Source organism: the organism of the source record quoted next, unplaced genomic scaffold (assembly GCF_019419815.1).
Source record: "Pyrus x bretschneideri cultivar Hongxiangsu unplaced genomic scaffold, Pyrus_bretschneideri_v1 Contig16, whole genome shotgun sequence".
Classification (NCBI taxonomy): Eukaryota; Viridiplantae; Streptophyta; class Magnoliopsida; order Rosales; family Rosaceae; genus Pyrus; species Pyrus x bretschneideri.
This window is the reverse complement of record NW_025999457.1, coordinates 4,058,915-4,080,970: the sequence shown is the minus strand read 5'-3', so window position 1 is coordinate 4,080,970 and position 22,056 is coordinate 4,058,915. Positions and strand designations below refer to the sequence as shown.

General features: G+C 40.4%; 1 protein-coding gene across 1 annotated transcript; it reads left to right on the top strand.

The window, feature by feature from the left end:
* Window positions 1-511: 511 nt before the first annotated feature.
* LOC103940038 (protein WHAT'S THIS FACTOR 9, mitochondrial) lies at window positions 512-5,425 on the top strand. Its single transcript, XM_009350110.3, has 2 exons — window positions 512-2,553; window positions 4,967-5,425. The coding sequence occupies exon 1, from the start codon at window positions 603-605 to the stop codon at window positions 2,511-2,513; it is 1,911 nt and encodes a 636-aa protein (XP_009348385.1). The 5' UTR covers window positions 512-602; the 3' UTR covers window positions 2,514-2,553; window positions 4,967-5,425.
* Window positions 5,426-22,056: the final 16,631 nt, after the last annotated feature.

The following is a 22,056-nucleotide window of genomic DNA, read 5'->3' as shown; positions in this document are numbered from 1 at the left end:
TTTCTATGTCCAAGAGATTTTTTAGTGTGCTATAAACATGAGCAAAACATCATATGTCATTGTACAATTGGAGCAAAATTTTCTTTAAGGTGTTCCTTCTCATTGTATGAGGACATGTGCTATTATCTCCTGTGTTTCCGGCACACTAATGAAATTCATGTTGGTTTTAATTGCTTTTTGTATAATTTTTGTAATCTTGTGGCAATTTTTGACATGAATCTGATGTTGGTTAGATTTTGGGTTGATATGTATAAATTATAATTTGAAATGGTGGAAGAACAAATTGAGAAGAAATGTATTAGCCACTTGTAATTTTGATAAAAGTTCATGAAAGAAGTCCACATAAATCTTAAGAAATCTATAAAAGAAATCCAAACAAATCCATAGAAATTTATCATAAAAATCCATATAAATATACCAAAATCTATATAGACTTATAGAATCTATTAAAATCGTTTAAAAGCCTGTCACTTAAAAAATATTTAAAATCCAAATTATCTTCAACCTAAAAAACAGTGCAATTCGAAAGAAATGAAAAAAATTAAGTGCAGTATCACAAAACCCTCCTTAAACCCTCACCAAACGGAAGAGCGAGGAACCAAATGTCTCCAATATACGTCGCCGTCCGCCGCTCTCTCCCAAAATCACATCCTCAGTCCTCCCACCACCGCCACACCCTCCACAGAACCTTCTTCGTCGACGCCACCACCACAAAATGGGTCCGAGACCGAGGCCTCGACCACGCCGTCGAGAGGGAGAAGAACCTCAGGCCACTGATCAACATCAAGAACTTCATCAAATCAGAGCCGTCCAAGTCCCTCCCCATTTCCATCATCGCTCAAAACAGAGAATCTCTCATGATACCCACCCGCTCCATCGAATTCATCCGCAAATACCCTTCGATTTTCGAGGAATTTCTCCCCGGCGGCGTTGCAGTCCACCCCCATGTCCGGCTCACTGCCCAAGTGCTCGATCTCGACACTGAAGAAGAGCTCATGTACCAGAGTGAGAGCTACAAGCAGGACGTCGCTGACCGGCTTTTGAAGCTCCTAATGCTGGTAAGAACCAATAAACTGCCCCTCAATGTGATTGATCGCTTGAAATGGGATCTGGGGCTTCCTCATGATTTTGAGAGAACCTTAGTCCCTGAGTATCCGGACTATTTTAATGTCGTAGCTCGCAAAAGTTCGGCTTCTGGGTCCGAAAGTTTGCGGGATTTGGAGTTGGTGTATTGGAAAAATGAATTCGCAAGTTCAGTTATACAGAAGAAAGCTTTAGCTATGGAGAAGAAGGCTTCTGCTAGGAAGAAGAAGGCAATGAGTGGGGATTCTGCTTCAAAGGAGGAAAATCAAATTGTTTTTCCTATGGAGTTTTCGAGAGGTTTTGAGGTGGATAAGAAGTTCAAGAAGTGGATTGATGAGTGGCAGAAGTTGGCTTATGTATCTCCATATGAAAATGCAGCTCATCTTTCTTCAAAGAGTGACGAATCAGATAAGTGGGCGGTCGCGGTTCTGCACGAGCTTCTGCATATTTTGGTTCCGAAGAAGACGGACAGGGAGAATATCCTGTGTCTTGGAGAACATTTGGGTCTTCGGTCGAGGTTTAAGCAAGCATTACACAATCACCCAGGTATATTTTATTTGTCAAACAAGATAGGAACTTATACTGTTGTTTTGAGAGAGGGGTATAAGAGGGGTGTGATTGTTGAAGATCATCCATTAACAAATATGAGAAGCCAGTATATTCACCTTATGAACACGGTAAAGGAAGATAGTAAAACGATCAACGTGCCAGGTAAACGAACTCAAGAAAACAAGAAGGTAATTCATGCTAAAGGAAACGATGAAGAGGAAGAGCATGATGAAACTGAGGACCAGCAGGAAGGGGAGTTGTGTGATTCATCTGATGATGAAGTTGAGCCTGATGATGTTGACGATGATAGTGATGAAGAAGATGAAGATCAGAGTGAGACAAACGTTGAACAAAATGCTATCAATAACAGAGGACGGAGAGGTAGGAAGTCTAATTTTGATGGGAAAGCACCTTTCAAACATGCTGAAAGAGGAAGGTTGGACAGCAGAAGAGCTAGGAAATCTGATTATGATATGAAAGAGCCTTCCAGAAATGCTGAAAGAGGAAGGTCAGATGGAAGAAGAGCTAGGAACTCTGATTTTGATGGGACAGCACCTTTCAGAAATTCTGAAAGAGGAAGGTCGGATGGAAGAAGAGCTAGGAAGTCGGATTTTGATGGCACAGCACCTTCCAGAAATGCTGAAAGAGGAAGGTCGGATGGAAGAAGACCAAGAAGATCTGATTTTGATGTGAAAGAACCTTCCAGAAACTCCGAAAGGGGTAGGGATGGTAGACAACACCCTGGTAAGAGCGGAGATGGGGTCTATTTGGAAACTTCTAGAGGAACACAAACTCATTTGAGGCATGATAATGTAAGAGGAAGATTCAATTTATCTCGAAGCAAGGGGAGGTCATTACCGGCAAAGAACACTAGTGGTTAGAGAAGATTCAGCTAATTTTTCTGCGACGACATTTTGATAGGTTCGTATCAAGTTCTAAATCTTCCTTGTTACGAGCTTCGAAATTTATAATTACCTTGACCTGCTTAATGATTTTGTGATTGGTTATAACTTTGCACTTGGAAGCACATGAAGACTAGAGGAATAGCTAATGGATAATAACTTAATGGTTTTAATTATATATATTGATTGTGCGTAGAAGAAAATGGCTAAAAGTAATTGAGAAAAAGATTAGTGACATAAAACATTGTCGCTTAGTACAAAATTTGGTTAGGGAAAGAGTGTAAACTCTTCAAAATATTGATCAATATCTCTAACTCTGTTAGCTTTGATGCTGTGGTTGGAACTCTGCAATGGAGTACTTCCATGTTGCTGACAGTAAGAGTTAAAAGTTCTTTGGGAGCTTGGCATGACTAGACCACATACGCTTTGTTGATCGAAAATTACATTATCATTTGTTGGATCTTTGGATTTTCCATCATAAATAAATGAACTTGTATCTATTAAAGTTGAACAAAAGAAAAGGAAGAGGCATGATAAATGTCTTCAAGCAAGGAACTTGCAAATTAGTTTCATCTTTATATTTTGTTTTCCTTTTTCATTTGCCATACAGGATGAAGTTTCATCAAAATCCAAAAGGCCTTTTTACATATTTCCCAGCACAAGCATTGCATTCCTAGTGTTCCCACTATGCATGCCTGTATTTTAGCTCTCCTTTTGATGAGACAACGGGTTCACAACTTGTGCATCTATTGGGCATATAGTAGGATGGCTTTCCAACTTTTATACCTCTCTTAATGAGTTCCCTTTTTTCTGGCTAGTTATTTCTGTTTTCTTGTTTATCGTTTTATTCCCCTTCATTTCTTAAGATCCAGTTGTACTATCGTTGTAAAAGTTGATATTCATAATTTCATACGGGAAAGTGTTTTCCCCAAAACATTTTTATTGAGGAAAACCTTGATCCTAAAATTCCTCCTCAACAATTTAAAAGTACATGCAAAGTAAACTGTGGTCAAATAGTTTTTACAGTTTGATGATGGAGAAAGTAGAGGGTATATTGTAGAGTGGAAAAATTTCAAGAGGTGGAAGTTTATTCTCGATACCAGCAGTTTTAAGTATCTTGCCGATTTATTATCTTCCATATTCCAAGGAAAGGGGCATGTGAGCTGGAATATTGAATGAGAAATATTTTGTGGGGAAGGCCGTATCCGTAGTAAAGGTAATGCAGAATGGACTAGGGTTGTTTTTATCTAGGGCTGCTACTTATTCTGTTTTTATTTTTGTTAGTTTACTCTTTACCTTTTAGCTCCCAATTTTTTATCATGTTTAGTGTCCTGTTTCGAGAAAGATGAGGTCCTTATAAATACTTATGTTCTTATTCAGGAAGACAGACTCAGATGTTTGAATAAACAGATTTTTCTCCCTGAGTATCTTCTTTCTGTGTCTTCCCTTCTATCTCAATCCTCACTCCTCAGGGCATGTTTCCATACCCAAAACCAATAGGACCCACCTATTCATTCCTCTAGTTAGTAAACACACGAATAGGAATGGTATCCATTCCTTGCAGATTCATTCCTTATAAGCAAACATACCCTAATTTCTGTTACAGATTATCAGTTTTTTTTTCCATTCTTCTCATGTAGTCTACCTTTTTCTCCTGCTCATCTATTTCACTTTTCTTGAACCCTACTTGCGCTTCCCTTCGAAATCTACCCCAGTTGCCATAGTCTTGTTACTGGTTTAGAGAGAGACATTTCCCAATGCTATAGACCATTTTCTTCTTCAGGTTATGGGGTTATGGGGAAAGGTTATGTTTGGGAGAAAAGTTGCTTAATCACCTTTATTTGTTTAGTGTAGTCATTTATATAGATCTCCACCTTTCATGCCATGCCTATTGCTATATTGTCAATCTGCTAGTTTCTTCCTTTGAGCTTGAGTTTGGCTTTCAAAGAAACATAAATGAATCTGCAATTGGGGAACTCACTCCTCTGCTGTCTTTGTAAGAGAATGCCTGAATAGTATCAGATAGCAGTTAGAATCTTCTGGGGTTTTGTTTGTGCAAATCATATTTTAGAGTCACGTGACAGTTCTCTTTCCACTTTCCAACCCCGTCCTTTGATTTGGAAGGCTAGGGTAGTTCCTGAGGTATGAATTCTGGCTCGGGAAATTTGTCATGGTAGGGGTCAAAAATGCAGATTGTTTCTCTTCACTTCCTTATAATATTAAAGTTGTGGCTGAGGCTGGTTAGAGAAGTTAAGTTCGAGTAAGTGCTTCGAAGATATATATTACGAAATTATAATACAGCATAAGCATATAATCCATAAAAATTTTGAGTAGTAGTTGTCATTGAAGGGAAATGCGTAAAGAGTTTCATTTGCTATTTCTTGTCTTATTAGTTGGTGCACTGAAAAGTACATGCTTGTTATATTTTCTAGGAATCGCGAAGGACATGGGTTTGGTTCTGTCAGTGTGACTATATGGTGGTGAGCGGTGACTTCAGTTTGCCGGCAGAAATTGTTCTAAGCAGGAGACTTTCTGCCCTCTAATTGGTTGTGTTCTGAACAAAGCATCGTTCCTTTCCTACATTTCAGCTTGTTTGCAGTTGTGTTAGCTGATCATTCTTCTTGCATGCGAAAGTACAGCAGCAAGCTATGTAGCCACATTGCTGGCTGTTTTTGCACGTTAGCTATTCACCAAATACCTGGGAAATGACAAATCTTGGAAGGCTTTCTTATGTAGCTTGGTTTACATTAGTTATTGTGTTGTGCTCAAATTAAGATTACTTGATTGACAAACTTGTTCGTAAATTCTCTGTTTAACATCCTTACACAATATAGTAGAATTAAAAAGAGCGAATAGTCTTGTTGATTTTGGGATAAAATATCATTTTCGTACTTGTAAAATATGGGATTCATACCCTCAACAACTTACCAAAGCGATATATTATTGCCACCCGAATCAATTGAACCGCGTTATGAAATACACTTCATGTGCTAGGGGGCGGGAGCAATTGAACTCGAGATTTTGGGTACAAAGGTAAATGCTGATATTTCTTGACCCGTTGAGCTAGAAACCCCTTGCACATTCGTATTCGGTTACAATACTTACATGTAATTAATACAATATGATGATTGTATTACATCCATTCACATAAATTATATCTCAATGTAAGATTGTGAGTGTACTAATATATTGTAGACAATCCCATCTACTTCTAAATTTATGTATTACCTGAAGTCACCCAAGAAAGTTCCCCCAAAACACCATAAGTAATTGATTGGGGTGATTTTCAGTAGGATTGGATCAGAAACAAGCATTCGAATGCCAGTCCAAAAAGGTTTCGGAACCAAATATTAGTTCTAACATCTAGAAATAAAAATATTAGTTTCAATTTCTGAATTTTGGATTAGAGGAATTTATCAAAAATTTCGAATCTCTTACGTTTTGCAAGACTTTGAAAAAACTGTAAACTTTTTATGTATCCAGCATTCAAATTTTTTTTTTTTTTTTTTTGAATTTTCATGATATTTGTAGACCGCTATGTGCGTATTGTGGAGCAAAAAAATAATCAAGAAAAATATGAAAGTGACACGTGGATTGTTGGGTGAAAAAGATAAAATTACCCTCGAGGTGCACGGAACTCCTACGCGCGAGTAACGGACAATCACAATTCAATCAAAGTCAAAATTGATCAAAATAGGTATTTATTCAAAACCTATTTCATCCATCCTCATCAAATCCTCCTCACAAGGTAACCTTCAATTATTCATTCAAAATAGAATTAATTACCTAAATTAATTGATTAATATCCTAATTAATTAATTAATTTTCTAATTAATTTCCTAATTGATTGTAAGATATTATTTTGACATAATATCTTGCAATTACACCAAAAAACCACTATAAGTGGCCGGACCCCTTTTCTCCAAATGGGGGCCAACCACACCCCTATAAGACTATCTCCAACCAAAGGGTCTAGAAGGCCTAAAATAGTCCGAAAATCGTCTCCAATTGAGGGTCAGACCAAATGGCTCGTGGGCCCCACTGGACAAAAAAGGGCCAATTGGCCCCGGGCCGGGCCAGAATTCAAATTGCAACGGCTAGCTAGCTGACATCAGCTAGCCGTTATTTTTTAATTTTTTTTTACATTTTTTTTTTCACAAAATTCTTTTATATATATTTTTTCCTATAACTTCCTAAGCCTTTAAACAACATTAAACAATATGAAATAACATTAAATAATATTAAACAACATAAAAAAAAAACATTTAACAACATGAAACTTAAACAACATTTTTAAAAACATTTAACAACATAAAACTTAAATGCCTATTCGATTCTTCTTTTGGCCCAAAGATGTGCAACAAGAACCTGTTGTAGGTACTTGTTTGTGGCATAGGAAAAGAGTCTTGATTCACACGCTCGAAGAAGACTCTCGCATTCAAGGTTTCTAATTTTTTTGTTCATTCATAGATTTTTCGTACGTTCTCATTCCTAGAATTTTGTATACAATTTTTTTTTTTGAATAAACGTAAAAGAAAAGTACAATGACAAGAAATTCGGAAACCATGACAAACGGAACTTCCTACGTTCAAGGATTTAGATCACGACGATCCGTGAGGCTCAACGCGACGGCAAATGGAGTGGCACCACACCTACGGGGCACCACCGTGGCAGCCACCATGGTAGTAACCACGGCAGCGACCCTCGGCGAGCCCACTGCCTATGGTGTACCACATTATTTCTCCACGAATTTGACATTTCCCAACTTAAATTTTGCGCCCAGAGTTTACCACATTTCCACTACCCAAGGGACGCATTTCGTCCAAGCTTTTCCAACCTAAATGGAGAACAACACTTGTCTCGACAAGTTATAGAGTTAACGAGCGCCCTCGCACAATAGATGACCTTGGTGAATTAATTCTTGCAATGCACCAATATGTAACGAGCGCCCTCCACCAGCGTCTCGGCAAGCAGCCACTTGACTAGCCACAAACTAAGCGTTTTAGCAGTGTAGACTCCTGACTGGATCCCCGAGATAGCGTATACTCTTGTCTTAGCGCGCAGAGGAGCGTGCACTCTCGACTAGGCCCACGGACGAGCATACATTCACGATTGGGGCCACACTCCGATAATCAACATAAGTAGCCTTCCAGGCGAAACGTTTATTCCCGGCTAGGCTCACAAAGAGCATCTTCCACCTCATATAGGAGTAGGCAACATGACGAACGGAGAGAAGCAGTCACTCAAACCAGCTCAAGTTCAACTAGCAGTTTACGAGAAATTTGCTTGCCTTCTAAGAACATACCACATGCATCGCAACCGCGACATAGACGAGCCGAATACATGGAAGAGCAGCTAAGACTAGCAGGTCACGACCTAAAGCAGCCGAGAGCTCCTCTACCCCAACAAAGGTAAATTCAGGAAGATATAGATAGGCTCTTAAACAGTGTTCTAAAAAATGCCCTAGGCGGCTGCCTAAGCGGCGCCTTGGAACCGAGGCGATTTTGTGCAAAACGACTAGACAAATTGGGACGGCTCTAGGCGGCTGGGTGGTTTTTTTTTTTTTTTTTTTTTTTTTTTGTGAAATTTGTTTAAAGTCTAAGTTCTAATTATACGTTGAAATTTTGTTAATTTTATAGAATAGTTGTGTTGTGTATCAACTTAAATTTCGGGATGCTAAAGATAAGTAGCTTACATTACTAAATTCCCTTATTTTCCTCCTATTTTCCATTTTATGTTGTTTTTAAATTGTGAACTTGTTGTACATGTGTCATTCTACAATACTCCTGAATATGGTTATATGGCATAATGCTTAATGTGCTTTTAAATTTTGGACTTGTTGGATACTCTTTTTGCATTTTATCATTCTTTTATTATCTTACCATGGATTTCCATACAAGTATAATTTTTTGTAAGTATCAATATGCACTTATTTACAAGATATACCAGAAATTTACCTAAATCCGCCTAGGCGCTAGGCACTAGCCCGCCGCCCAACTAGCGCCTATTGTTTTTTAGAACCTTGCTTTTAAATGAGCAATTGCGAGTCATGACCAACATAAGCATGTAATCTTTCACAGACGAGATTAAGCAGGCAGAGCCTTCACACAAGTTCAGCATGCCGCATTTCACATCCTTCAAAAGGGATAGAGACTAGGAGAGACACCTAAAGCACTACTGAAGTGCAATGATCTTCTATCGGAACAACGACGCTCTTATGTGCAAGATATTTTCCACCACTCTACAAGGCGAGGCGCAAGATTAGTTCCACACTTTGCCGCCATAATCCATTCGAAGTTTTGACGAACTTTCTTTGGTTTTCACTAAAGAATATTCATCTTATCACTCGATCAAGAAGAAGTCTGACCATTTGATCAACGTCAAGAAGAACCCAAAGGAATCGCTTCGCGACTATATGAAGAAGTTCAAAGTAGAGAAGCCAAAGATAATCGATGCAACGACTCGATAGCTAGTGCAACATTCCAAAAAGGATTCTCAATAGACCACCCGCTGTTCAGAGAATTGATCATGAAAGAATATCTAACTCTGGCAGACTTTTTTGTTTTGGCAGAAAATCATGCACTTTGGGATGAGGCTCGCCGTTGCACATTCAAAGCAAATCCGAGCGATCTTGAATATGAAGTCCCACACTACTTTGAATGAGATTTAAGGTCTGACTGGACGAGCAGGCGTATCTGAAGCAACAATAAGCTCTACCCTCGTACGAGAAGAGTTGGGGGCCCAATTACCTATATTCCGCAGTTCAAAAGCTCTATTGGATGCGGAAACTAGCTACCAGAAATTCAAATGCTAACTTTGGCGACAATTGTTACAACTTGGAAGCTCAATTTATACCTTCAGACGCACGCAGTTATCCTTATAATGCACTATTCCGCCCAATCTAGACGTGCGATGATAAAGATGCAGATATTGATGGTGCAAAGTTTTTGACGAACACAACAATTCAGCCCAAAAGGCACGTTAAGGGTAGACGAACACTAGAAGGGCAATCGGAAGCATGTTTTGTCCTCGTCGCCCCATAAGATTCTACATAGGAGCAACATATATCCACAATTGAGCACCATCTCCTGCTGCGCATCACACGGCCCCAGCCGACCTTTGCTCCATAATTCGGCTATAGATCGGCCCGATACCCTACAGTTGAGCATCTTCTGCTACGTGTAACATGGCTCCAACTCCACGGCACCTTACCGAGCCTTCATGCCTAGCCTAGGCGATGCAATAGAGCGACCCAATAATGTTTTGGAGGCAGCCGAGCACACCCTAGCTAAGACTGTTTCACCTGATGAAGATTTTTTGCATTTGCACATCGATGACGCATCCAACTACAAGGGCTCGGGAGCAGGCGTGGCCCTTGTCTTCCTAGACAGTTCGATGCTTGAGCATGCATCACTCTAAGCTTCAAAGCATACAACAATAAAGCAGAGTATGAAGCCCTACTAGCAGGCCTTCGAATAGAAAAAGACTTGGAGGTGAAAAAGCTTACAATTCATTTTGATTCCCAGCTAATCACCAGCCAGATTACTGGGGAGTACACGGAAAACCATCCAAAGATGGTGCAATACTTAGAGAAAGTACACAAGTAACTTGAGGCATTTCAGACTTACAACCTCACTTAAGTTCAACGGGCAGACAACGCATACAAAGATTCACTAGTGGGCCTAGGCTTCGCCCTCGACCACCAACTCAAACGCTCTATCCAGGTGGAGTGTCTAGACATGCCAAGCATAGAGGTGAAGTCGACAGCTGAAGTGTCACAGGTTAGTACAACTCCAAACTGACAAATACCTATTATAGACTACCTAATCAATGGCATACTCCCCACGGAAAGGTTGGAGTTTAGAAAGCTCCAAATAAAGGCAGTACACTACTACGTGTGGAACAACATACTCGCCAGAAGATTCTACACTGAACCACATCTTCGTTGCCTAGCGCCCCCCAACGACCTAAAGGTTCTAAGCCTAATCCATGAAGGCATTTGTGGAAATCACTTCAGAGGCCGATACTTAACGCAGGCTACTGCTGACCTACCATGCATCAAGATGCTAAGGAGTTAGTGTAAAAGTACAACCGCTACCAATGCTACAAGTCAATACTAGCACTGTCTGCCAGTGAGCTACATCCACAGATGAGTCATTGGCTATTTATGCAGTGGGCAATCAGCTTGGTAAGGCCAATGTCGTCTGCTATTGAGGCCAGAGGCAGGATGATCATAGCAACCAATTACTTCACCAAATGAGTAGAAGCAGAGCCCATGACAACCACGACTTAGGCGGACATAGAGCGCTTCATATGGAGGAACATTATTTGCCGATTTGGCATCCCAAATCCATCGTGCCCGACAACAGCCCGTAATTCATAGGCAAAGATTTGGCGAAGTTCTTTCAAAAGTATGGCATCAAGCAGCACATGCCCACGTCGAAATATCCTCAAGGCAATGGGCAGCCCGAAGCATCCAACAAGACGATTCTTGATCACCTCAAGAAATCTCTCTCCAACAAGAAGGGAAAATGACCAGACGAACTCCCTGGATGTCTATGGGCATATCGCACTACCAAACGACGAGCCACCGGTGAAACTCCTTTCTCTTTGGCATTCGGTTCAAAAGTAATCATTCTTCCCAAATGTCATCGTGCCGAGTATCAGCATTCTACTGCCAAGCATTGAGCAGAACAGTAAGGAGATGGCCACAAGCTTAGATCTGGCAGAGGAGAAACGCGAGCAAACTATCACTCGTATCACAGCTTACCAGCAGCAGTTCCTCTCCAACTACAACAAAAAGGTCAAGATCCAACAGTTCCAACCTGGAGATCTAGTCATAAGCAAAACCCTTATCACTACTTGTAGAGAAAGCTCCAAAAAGATGGATTCCATATGGAAAGGTCTGTACAAGATCAACAAAGTAGACGGCAATGGTAATTACACCCTCGCCATCATGAACGACAAATAAACCGAAAAGTAGTGGAACGCCTACAATATGAGGAAGTACCATTTGTGACCTCTCGCCATATCAAAGCTCGAAGACTTAAACAGCTCGACGGGCACCAACTCGTAAGCTGAGGACTATCTAGTTGTTATGCAACTCCTACCTTACAACTAAGTTCTCGTTAGTTTCACTTGTTTTTCAATGAGGAATTCAGAACTAATCTACAACTTGGCTCAGCTGCATGCTTACAACAACTGATCGCTCCTGCACTTCAAAAGAAGATCGCGCCATTCTTAAGGACTCATCGCAAGAATTGCGCCCCCCGAAGAACCAACCTTGCTCTTCAAGATGGGAGAATAAACTTACACTTCAAATATCTAGATGGGGATGAGCTAGGCTGCTCTGGTATAACTAAGCACACGATGGCTTGCGCTGGGATTTTTAGAAGTAGCCACAATGGTCTTTTTCAAGGCTCAGCTAACTGAAGGATTTTAGGTCTCTTGGCCTAATCCGCAGGGAACCTGGCCTCAGAGACGGATGAGGCACATTACGCGGTACACCCATGGAATGCTACCCTATAACCCTAAAGCTGCTACTGAGTGCACTAAGGTAGCCTACGATTTTCGGAAGACTGCTTACTGCTTGCCTTTTAAGAAGTAAAGCCGTGCTAGACTTATACAATTGCACATTCTTGTGAAATGTTAAACAAGCTAGCGTGCATATACGGAGCTTTATCCACTGCCGACATGTTACGCAGTTGATAAGCTTCACCTCTGCCAAGCGCAGAATGATCAATTAGATCTACACTAATTCCTAAAGTGTTGTGATATTTGCTTCGCAACCTACGGAATTGGTTACATAAAGAGCAATGAGTTCTCTCGAACCTTTACTTATGAAATTCTATACAACCACATACTTTTGATACAAAAGGTTTGCGAATTTCATGACCCAAAAATCCTTAGTATGTTGTGATGCAAGCCACACAGCTCAAAGGATTGAAGAAAACCAAGGTTAACAACCAAGTGGTCACATGGACTCGTCTGCTTTTGTAAGTAAGGTGTTCGGCTGCCGACCTTATGGTTAACAACCTTGCTTCTGTAAGTAAGGCGTATGATTGCATAGGCTACGTGGGCCTATCTGCTTATAGAAAAGCAGCAAGCATGCCGCTGGTCTAAAAGTCAAAGGTTGGGCATAAACAAAAGAAACGAAGATGAAGAAAAGCGAAGGAAGTAAGTTTATTAAATTTTCTAGCAAAATTGATAAACGACTAGCAAAAGTCAAAAGAGTTTAAGGAAAACAAGAGCAACAAGGAAAACAAACAAAATCATAAAGGCTACCTTGAAGACTACTTTCAGCAGCTTGGACATCCCATGACTACTCGACCGCCACACCTTCAGCAACCACAACGCTCCCAGCAATGGCATCATCCGACGCTTCATCCCCAGTTGCTCCAGCTTGGACATCAACCTTTCCAACTACTTCACCAATAGGGCCTCAAAAGTAAAGTCAAGCAAGTCTTCCGGAGAAATATAAAAGGTTTCGAAGTCTCTCTCAGCAAACTGGAAGTCAGACGGCCTACCAAATAGATGATCTACATAACCCAGCTTGTAGAAATCAGCCTGACTCTAAACAAGCGGAGCCTCGAGCATAGCCTTCTCACCTTTCAACTGCCAATTCTCCTCGAGTAGATCAACACAGACAAGCTACAGCACATCCACTTCTTTCTTCAAACTTTAATTGATCTTCAGCGTACCTTGAAGTTCCAACACTTGGGGTTTAAGCCTATTAACGACCTTCTTGAAGTGGATCACTTAGTTATAAACAGTAGGGGTGGGCAAACGGGCATAGGAATCGTGGGTCGGGGCGGATAATCAAGGTTCAGGATGGGTACGGGCCAGTTCCTAATTTTTAAAAAGGGAAACGGGTTAGGGCGGGGCGGGCTTTGGAATGTTATAGGCGGGCCAGGTCCAAAAGTATAAAAAAAAGGTACCCGGACCGACCCGTTTGTAACATCCCAATTTAAAAACATTACTGTCTCCTAGGCCACTTCGTTTTTTCCTTCCTCATTATTTTCCTCGGTTCTTTTCCCCCCATCTCTACAACTCTCATTCTCGGAGCACAGACATACCACACCCACACCCCACTGTGACCTCTACCACAATGACGCACACTTCGGCAAACACCATCACCACCTGTGGATCGTTCCTCCTCCCTTTCTCACTTCCTAGCGAACATCATCAAGCAAGGGAAGGCCTCGTTACGAGGTGGAGGACCCATTAAACCTGAGCGTGTTTTGGGATCCGGAGAAAAAAGATTGCTCATTTTGATGAGTCTGAGCCTGGATTGTAGAGAGAGGTATAGATCTTGGCTGTTATGACGACGGAGCCTTGGCTACAGTTGTGACGATAGAGCCTTCACCATTGTTGTCATTCGATTAGCAAACTCAATTGCATCCACTTCCGCGAAGCAATGGATGCCTGTCGTGGTCAGATTATGGGTCTTCATGCCTAAAACTGACGCGGTGGTTGAAGTCGGATTATGGGTCAGATTGTGCCTATTCTTAGTTTATAAATTATATAAAAAAAGCTTTTGACCTGTGGGGCGGGGCGGGGCGGGTCTAGTAAATAATGGGTCAGGTAAAACCCGGTTCCCCCTGATCGACCCGCCCTATTGCTTTTAAAAACAGGTAGGTCCGGTTTCTTCAAAAATGGGCTCGGCCCGGCCCGTGCCCAGCCCTAATAAGCAGCAATCAACTTTTCATCCTTTGCATAAGCAGCGGAACAAAGCTCAGAAATGACACGCTCAAGATCTTGAATCTGAGGTATGTGACATCCGATCTTCTTCTCTTCACTTTCATACTTAACTTGGATTGCGTCAAGCTTAGTCTTCAAGTCAACAATCTTTTGGTGAGTGTTCTCAAGCTACAGAAAAGTAGGGGCAGAGATATTATACCCCTTTAAAGTGACGAGCTCAGATTCCAACCTCTTGATCTTATCGGCAGAAGAATAAGCTTCGACTGCCACAGCCTTTGCCACCTCATTGGTAGCCTTGGTATCCTCTTGGTCAAGGAGCATAGACTCGACTGCCAGAATAACCGTTTTTTGCATCACTGCAAGTAGAGCGGTCTTTCTATACTCGGCCATATGCTTTGCAAAGGAACTTGGGCAAACAACCTTTCTAACGTCATCGACAAACTTGGCACAATCGACCATGTCTTCAAGCAGATCTGGTTTAAAAAACGCACAGATTTCAGCAGCCTCCCAAGCAGTAGGCTTAGTAGATTTCTCACAGCTGCCTATGCGTGCAGTTTCCTTCTTCCCAACAGGCGAATCAGTCTTAGCAGCAGAGGGAGTAGGCTTTGGCAACACTTTAGTAGCAGAGTCCAGCTTATCGCTATTCATAGTAGAAAGTCTCTCTAAAGGTAAACCAAAATTAGCCCCCGATGGACATTTTGGTATAAATTTCGGCATTGGGGACATGACAAAACTTCTACGCTTAGCAATCCTATCAACAATCGTACTAGCCACCTTTAGCATTGCAAGCGTCACTGGCTCAGATTTAGCAACCTCATCTTTCTTCCCCTTGGAAAAAGTCAAGTTAATCACAAGCTTATCCACAGCAGGCGTGATAGGAGCATATTTAGGCGACTTACTTAGCTTGTTTTCGTGCATCTATGTTGTTAATTCATAGTTGTTTTAGTAGTTTAAGCCATTTTCGTGTGTTTTTAGGTTCATATGGCTAAGGAAGCAAAAAGATGCATTTTGGAGCATTTTGGAGCAAAATTGGGCTTGGAATGGATAGCATATGATTGGAGCCAAAGTGTTGGACGAATTTGAAGGCCTTGTATTCATTTTGGACATAAAACAAAGGGCCTAGCCCATTCTCTCTTAAACCAACCCCAAGGCCATGCATTTCCTTCCAATTCCAAAGCCCACAATCACTTCAAAAGCCATGCAAAGAACCATCCATTCCATAAAAAACAATCCATCAATTCACATGCAAAACCACCATTAACACACATGCACCCAAACAAAGCCAACCTAGCTAACCCTACATGCATTCTTTATCCAACTCTTCATCATTCCACCATTCATTCTTTATTCCACAAACAAGTCACATGCATTTCCACCTTCCTACTTCATCATTTCACCACATTCTCCCTCTTTAACTCATTTCATTATTCATTCACTTTGCATTCATTCAATTCCACCCCACATGCACCCTTTATTCTTCATCATTGCAACCATGGCACATTTACACCAACAAAACAACTCCCATGCCATGGCCTACTCATATTCCCATTTCCTTTCCAACATCTCACATGCATTTCCACCTTCCTACTTCATCATTTCACCACATTTTCCCTTTTATTTCCACATGCAATTCTTCATCATTGTAGCCACAAACACCTTAAACAAATAGCCATATACATCTCCATTCCTCCTATAAATACCCTTGCATTCATTCATTCAAAAATCATCTCATCTCATTCACAACACAACACAACACCACAAACACATCCACCTTCCTTAGCTGTGAGTCTCCCTTAGAATCCAAAAACCATCTTCCATTTCCACCACTCCTCATCCATTTCCATAATTTCCCAACACTTCCATCCCCCCAACCAACTATCCCTAGACCTTATGCTACAATAAAGAGGAAGATAAGAGGGCCTAAACGTTCATACAATTCAAGATTGAGTTGTTGGAATGTTTAGGCGTTTCTTTGATTTCAATGTTTAATTTCAATTCTCTTTGTTTTGTACGTATGAGGAAATAAACCCCCTTTAGCTAGGGGGTGATTCGAAACTATGTTTATGTTTGTAATATGATTTGATTACTTTTAATTACGTTTCATAAGTTGTGAATTCAATTTGTTTAACTGTTTGATTGATAACCTATTTATGTATGTTTATTAAGAATGAACGCTTAATTTTCATGCATGAATTTGACGCTAGAATATAAGTGAGTTTCACGTAATAGTTATGAACTTATATTCACAAGTAGTGGAGGTTGCTTATAAACAATCGTGTTAAACATATTCTTGGCATAAGTTTCATGCAATCATAGTAACGAATGCCTCGTCAACACTTATAGTTTTCATGATGCTTAATGATTCTTGCTTGTATCTCTATTATGCAATTCATGTAGGGAACTTGTGAGGAATGCTTTGGATTGTCGTATGCAATCATCCAATTCATTAACTTAAGGAAAACTTGACGGTTAATTTAAGCGGACCTAATTAACCCGGGGCGTTGAGAATTCATGGTTTATTGAAAAGCAATTAGGCATCGTTTTGTATGCAAGTATAACATATGTGGAGATGAACCCCTTAGCTAGCTTCCCATCCATTCATTTCCGTCAAATCCATAATTACAATTTGTTTTATTTCCAAGTTTCCATTTTTAGTTTAAATTCGTCCAAATCCAATCCCCCTTTACTTAATTGTTCAATTTAGTTTGTGTTTTTAAAGCATTTTGAGTCTTTTGGTTTGTCTTAGTGTTTTAACGTTTAGTTTCACATTCTTTGAGTCTAGTTTAGTGTTTTATCTTGTTTTTACGTTTTTGAGTCAGTTTCCAAGAGATTAACAATCCCTCCTAATCCCCGGTCCAGAACGATCCCTACTTACATACTTACTACAATTGACGAAAAGAGGGTTTAATTTGTGCGCGTATAATTCTCGCATCAAGGCGGACCCTCACGAGCAGTGAATAAAGTCCTCGGCTTTTCTTGGGCAATTGAGGAAGATTTCTTTTTTAACCTTCATTCATCCACGACAGTAATCGGACGAGCCAATGCATCCACCTTGATTCTCTTCATTCCTCTCTCGAGAACAGCCCACCTTTCTCTTGGTAGAGAAGACTAAGCAGCCAACGTCATTCACGATACTTGGTAGATGAGCTCAACCCATGATGATTTTTCCCTTATTTTTCTCTCAGACCAGCAGGCAAGAGGCATGCATGCCCAACATTCCAGCAGCCCATGAGCCCACGACCTCTTCATTGCTCTCAATCGCCGGTCTGGCCTGCGTCAGGTACAAAAGCTTAAAAGACATGAGCCATGCAACTCACCTAGCACTGCGGCTCAATGCCTCGATCCACGACCCCAGCTGCACAGCTGTCCTTGGCTTTAGCCAAGCCGAGCAGCCCAAACAATGGTCCCTGCCACAACACCTCATCGATCAATGACTAGCTAACTCTTGGCCCTTGCCAGCCAATGTGCCTCACCACCTCGATGGTTGCTCTGCGACAACACTATCTAAGAAGAAGATAAAGAAAATTAGTTTTTTCTTATCTTAGTGCAGCCCGGAGAAGACAAAGAAAGCAACGAAAGACGGCCCTTTGCACATGCAAGTGTAAAAGATTGCTAGGGGAGGGAGAACAAATATCCTTTAGCTTTCTCTCTCTTGTAGGGTAGAATAAATTGCTCTATGAAGTTGATTTAATCATCTACTTAAGGTAGATTTAAATAGACTTTGGAAGTGATTTATTTCCCTTTCCTCAAATGATCTAATTTCCAATTAAAGAGGGAATCTACATCAAAATAGGAAACAATCCTATGTTTCCTAAATCAAGAAAATCTCTACACCTGTTACCCTTTCTTGCAAGCAGCCTAACATGACACACCTCGACCGGAATGTCCACTAGGACTCTGAGTCGAGCTGTGCTGGTCGACACCTGGAAGGTGACGAAGCCATAAAGTATAGTGATGTGGAAAATGTGAATAAATTTGAACCTAAAAGTGCCTAAAGACCAGAGTGCACTGTGAGCAGGAATGAACCCATTTCACACATGACATCAGAGCATAAGTAAAGTACAGTAGTGTACGTAAGGATCATACCCTCAGAGGTAGCCACCTATACTGAGATTCGCCAAGAATCCTCGTCGATACGAACTTTCAGTAGCTAAAACCTGGAGGGGTGAAAAACAGAAAATGTGAGTGGGCAAAAACAAAGCTTTTTAGAACCATTTCTCTTTCCAAAAATAATAACCCCTCACTGTAAAACCCGTATAATTTCCCAGAAAATAATAATACATACATATATAAAAATCAAGCTTGAGAGCAATGAAAACCAAAGTAAGTGCTATGTCAAGTATCTTAGTAATAAATATGTAAGCCAGGTGATGCAAATCAATATAAAAAGATATATTAGTTGGAGTCACCTAACGTGACCTGTACGGCTAAATCTATAGCTTATAAATAATTCCTGCACACAAGTCGGAACCACATAATATGGTCTGTACGACAGGCTATGTGTAAATAAATACGCTCAAGTGCTACAATCACGTGAAGGCTGTGCGAAGTATCGCAAGTCACCTACAAGTCGGAACCACCTAATGTGGTCTATACGACAAGCTGGTACCTACCTTGGATCCAATGTGAGCGTATAGTGCGGGAGGTGAACGATCACGTGAAGGTTAGGCCCTGACCTCGGGCGGAGCACTAACATCGGGGTGCAGGATAATGAGTACCAAATGCATCCAGGCATAACCATATACATCACAACCACTAACATCATAATGTACTCACCTATAGCTTACCTGGGCTCCGCAGCATCATGCAACATTATGCATGACTACACTAATGCATATACTAAAATATAACGCAAGTATGACATGGCATTTCAATCACATTTCATTTAAAACAATTTCTGGAAAAAACGTAAAGTATACATACATATATATAGAAAACCAAAAGCCTACTCACCTGGAGTCTGCGCTATAACTCCCTAGCATGAATATTGAGATGTCTCGAACGACAGTCACCTAAAGCAAATATCAAATCACATCTCAGAATCCTTATTGATAGAACATGTAATTTACATAAAACACATCCCCCGAGGACGATCTAGAATGATTTAAGTCCCATTGACCAAAAGTCAACCGTCGGTCAAAGATCGACGATAGGGTCCACAACTCTACGTAACTTAATCCGGAAGATCCGCTCCTCGGATTTCCAACCAGTAACTTCCAAAGATCTACATTATGTTTCTAAAACATCATCCTAAAATTTCATTATGATCCAATGGTTGGATCTCCACCAATTGCAAATTCAAGTGGCGGTTAACGTTTTATTTTACGAACTTACAAATCCAATTCGGGAAGATCCGCACATCGGATTCTCGATCCATAAGTTCCTATGATCCTCAAATATTACGTACTATAACATATTAAATTTTGGTGACAATCCAACTGTCGGATTGTCAATTCATATTTTTACCAAGTAACGTTGATAGGAGCATATTTATGTGACTTAATTGGCTTGTTCTCATGCATTTATGTTGTGTTTCTTTAGTTATTTTAGTCCTTTATGCCATTTTCATGTGTTTCTAGGTTCATATGGCTAAGGAAGCAAAAAGGTGCATTTTGGGGCATTTTGGAGCAAAATTGAGATTGGAATGGATATCATATGCTTGGAGCCAAGAGGATGGACGAAATTGAAGACTTGAAGATGATGATTCCTACTTAAACAAGGTTTCCTACTTGAAGTAGGAAAGTTAAATCCTAAAAGACCTCATGTTTGAGCAACATTGAAGACTCCTATCTATTCTAAGTCACAAAACAAAGTCACATGCACCATCAAAACATCCTTTGCCGTGGCCTTCCATAGCATTTCCAGCATTTCCCAATCCCTAGCCGTGCATAACATTGCATTTCCAGCTTCCCACTTTATCATTGCACCACATTCTCCCTCTTTAATCCACATGCATTCATCATCATTCACTCTAGCTGCCACTCACATGCTTTCACATACATTTCACAACAACAATCAGCTTTGTCATGCATCCCATTCCAATTCCAGCATTCCCCCTTTGCATTTCCAGCATTCCATTTCATTATTGCAGCCACCATTCACTCTTTAATCCACATGCATTCATCATCATTCACCCTAGCTTTAATTCACATGCAAACACATTCACAATCAGCCACATTTTCCCTTTCAAAGCCGTGTACCCCCTTTTGCAATTCCAGCTTTCCACCAACCAACCTAGCTGCCATTCCACATGCATTCCATCTTTAATCATTCTTCTCCTAGCTGTTTTTCCATCATTATTTCAGCCACATGCACTCTCAATCATAAGAGCCACATGCATTCTTAAACAAACAGCCACATATTCTCCCATTCCTCCTATAAAAACCCATGCATTCACACAAACAAAAATACAACAACAACCATCTTCCCCTTAGAACACTCCTTAGCCGTGGCTTCCCCAACCATTTCCAGCATCTCCTCTTCCATTTCCACCACTCCTCATCCCTCCAAAACATTATCCAACCATCAACCTATCCTTCGACCTTGTGCTACAACAAAGAGGAGGAGAAGAGTGCCTAAACGTTCATACAATTCAAGTTTGAGTTGTTGGAATTTTTAGGTGTTTCTTTTCCTCGATTTCAATGGTTAAATCTACTTATCTTTGTTTTGTACGTATGAGGAACTAAACCCCCCATTAGCTGGGGGTGATTCGAAACCATGTTTATGCTTGCAATATGAATTGATTACCTTTAGTTGGAATTTCATGAGTTGTGGATTCAATTTGTTTAACTGTTTGATTGATAACCTATTTATGTATGTATATTGAGAGTGCATGCTTAATTTTCATGCATGAATATGACGCTAGAATATAAGTGAGTTTCACCTAATAGTTATGAACTTATATTCACAAGTAGTGGAGGTTGCTTATAAACAATCGCGTTAAATGAATTCTTGGCACTAGTTTCATGCTCATCATAGTAATGAATGCCTCGTCAACACTTATAGTTTTCATGATGCTTAATGATTCTTGCTTGTATCTCTATTATGCAATTCATGCAGGGAACTTGTGGGGAATACTTTGGGTTGTCGCATGCAATCATCCAATTCATTAACTTAAGGAAAACTTGACGGTTAATTTAAGCGGACCTAATTAACCCGGGGTGTTGAGTTTCATAATTCATCGAAAGACCAACCGAAAATCATCTTGTATGCAAGTGTAACATGTGTGGAGAAGAACCTTCTAGCTAGCATTCATCCATATTTTCATCACATTCATATTTACATTCTGCCCTTAATTACAATCTGTGCATTTTAGTTTAATTTCGTCAAAACCTCAATCCCCCCCCCCATATTTTGTTTAGTCTTAATCTATCTTATTTTGTGTTTTTAAGTATTTGGAGTCCTGTGGACTTATTTTGAGTTTTCGTTAAGTGAATTAAGTGTTTAAAGATTAGTTTTATTTATTTGAGTCAAGTGTTTAGCACCCCTAGTTAATCCCCGGTTAGAACGATCCCTACTTACATCATTACTACAATTGTCACAAATAGGGTTTAATTTATGTGTCACATTCGTATCGCATCAAACGTACCTTAATCAAACTAGATTCACAATAATCAAATCACATCATATGGATATCAAATCTAAGATCAATGTATCGATTTAAAATAAAATAGCATCGGTGATCCACTGGCCACGCGCTGCTGTCGGTGGCTGTCGCCCGCCCCGACTCGTCGGAAAATTCAACTATTTCTAAAAATTCTCAAATTTTATAGGAATGGAGATCTTAATGAGTAGAACAACTTTCATACCTGTGACAAAGGCC

Bases quoted from the DNA above. Each gene is read 5' to 3' on its own strand.
- LOC103940038 (XM_009350110.3), top strand. From the start codon at position 603: ATGTCTCCAATATACGTCGCCGTCCGCCGCTCTCTCCCAAAATCACAT.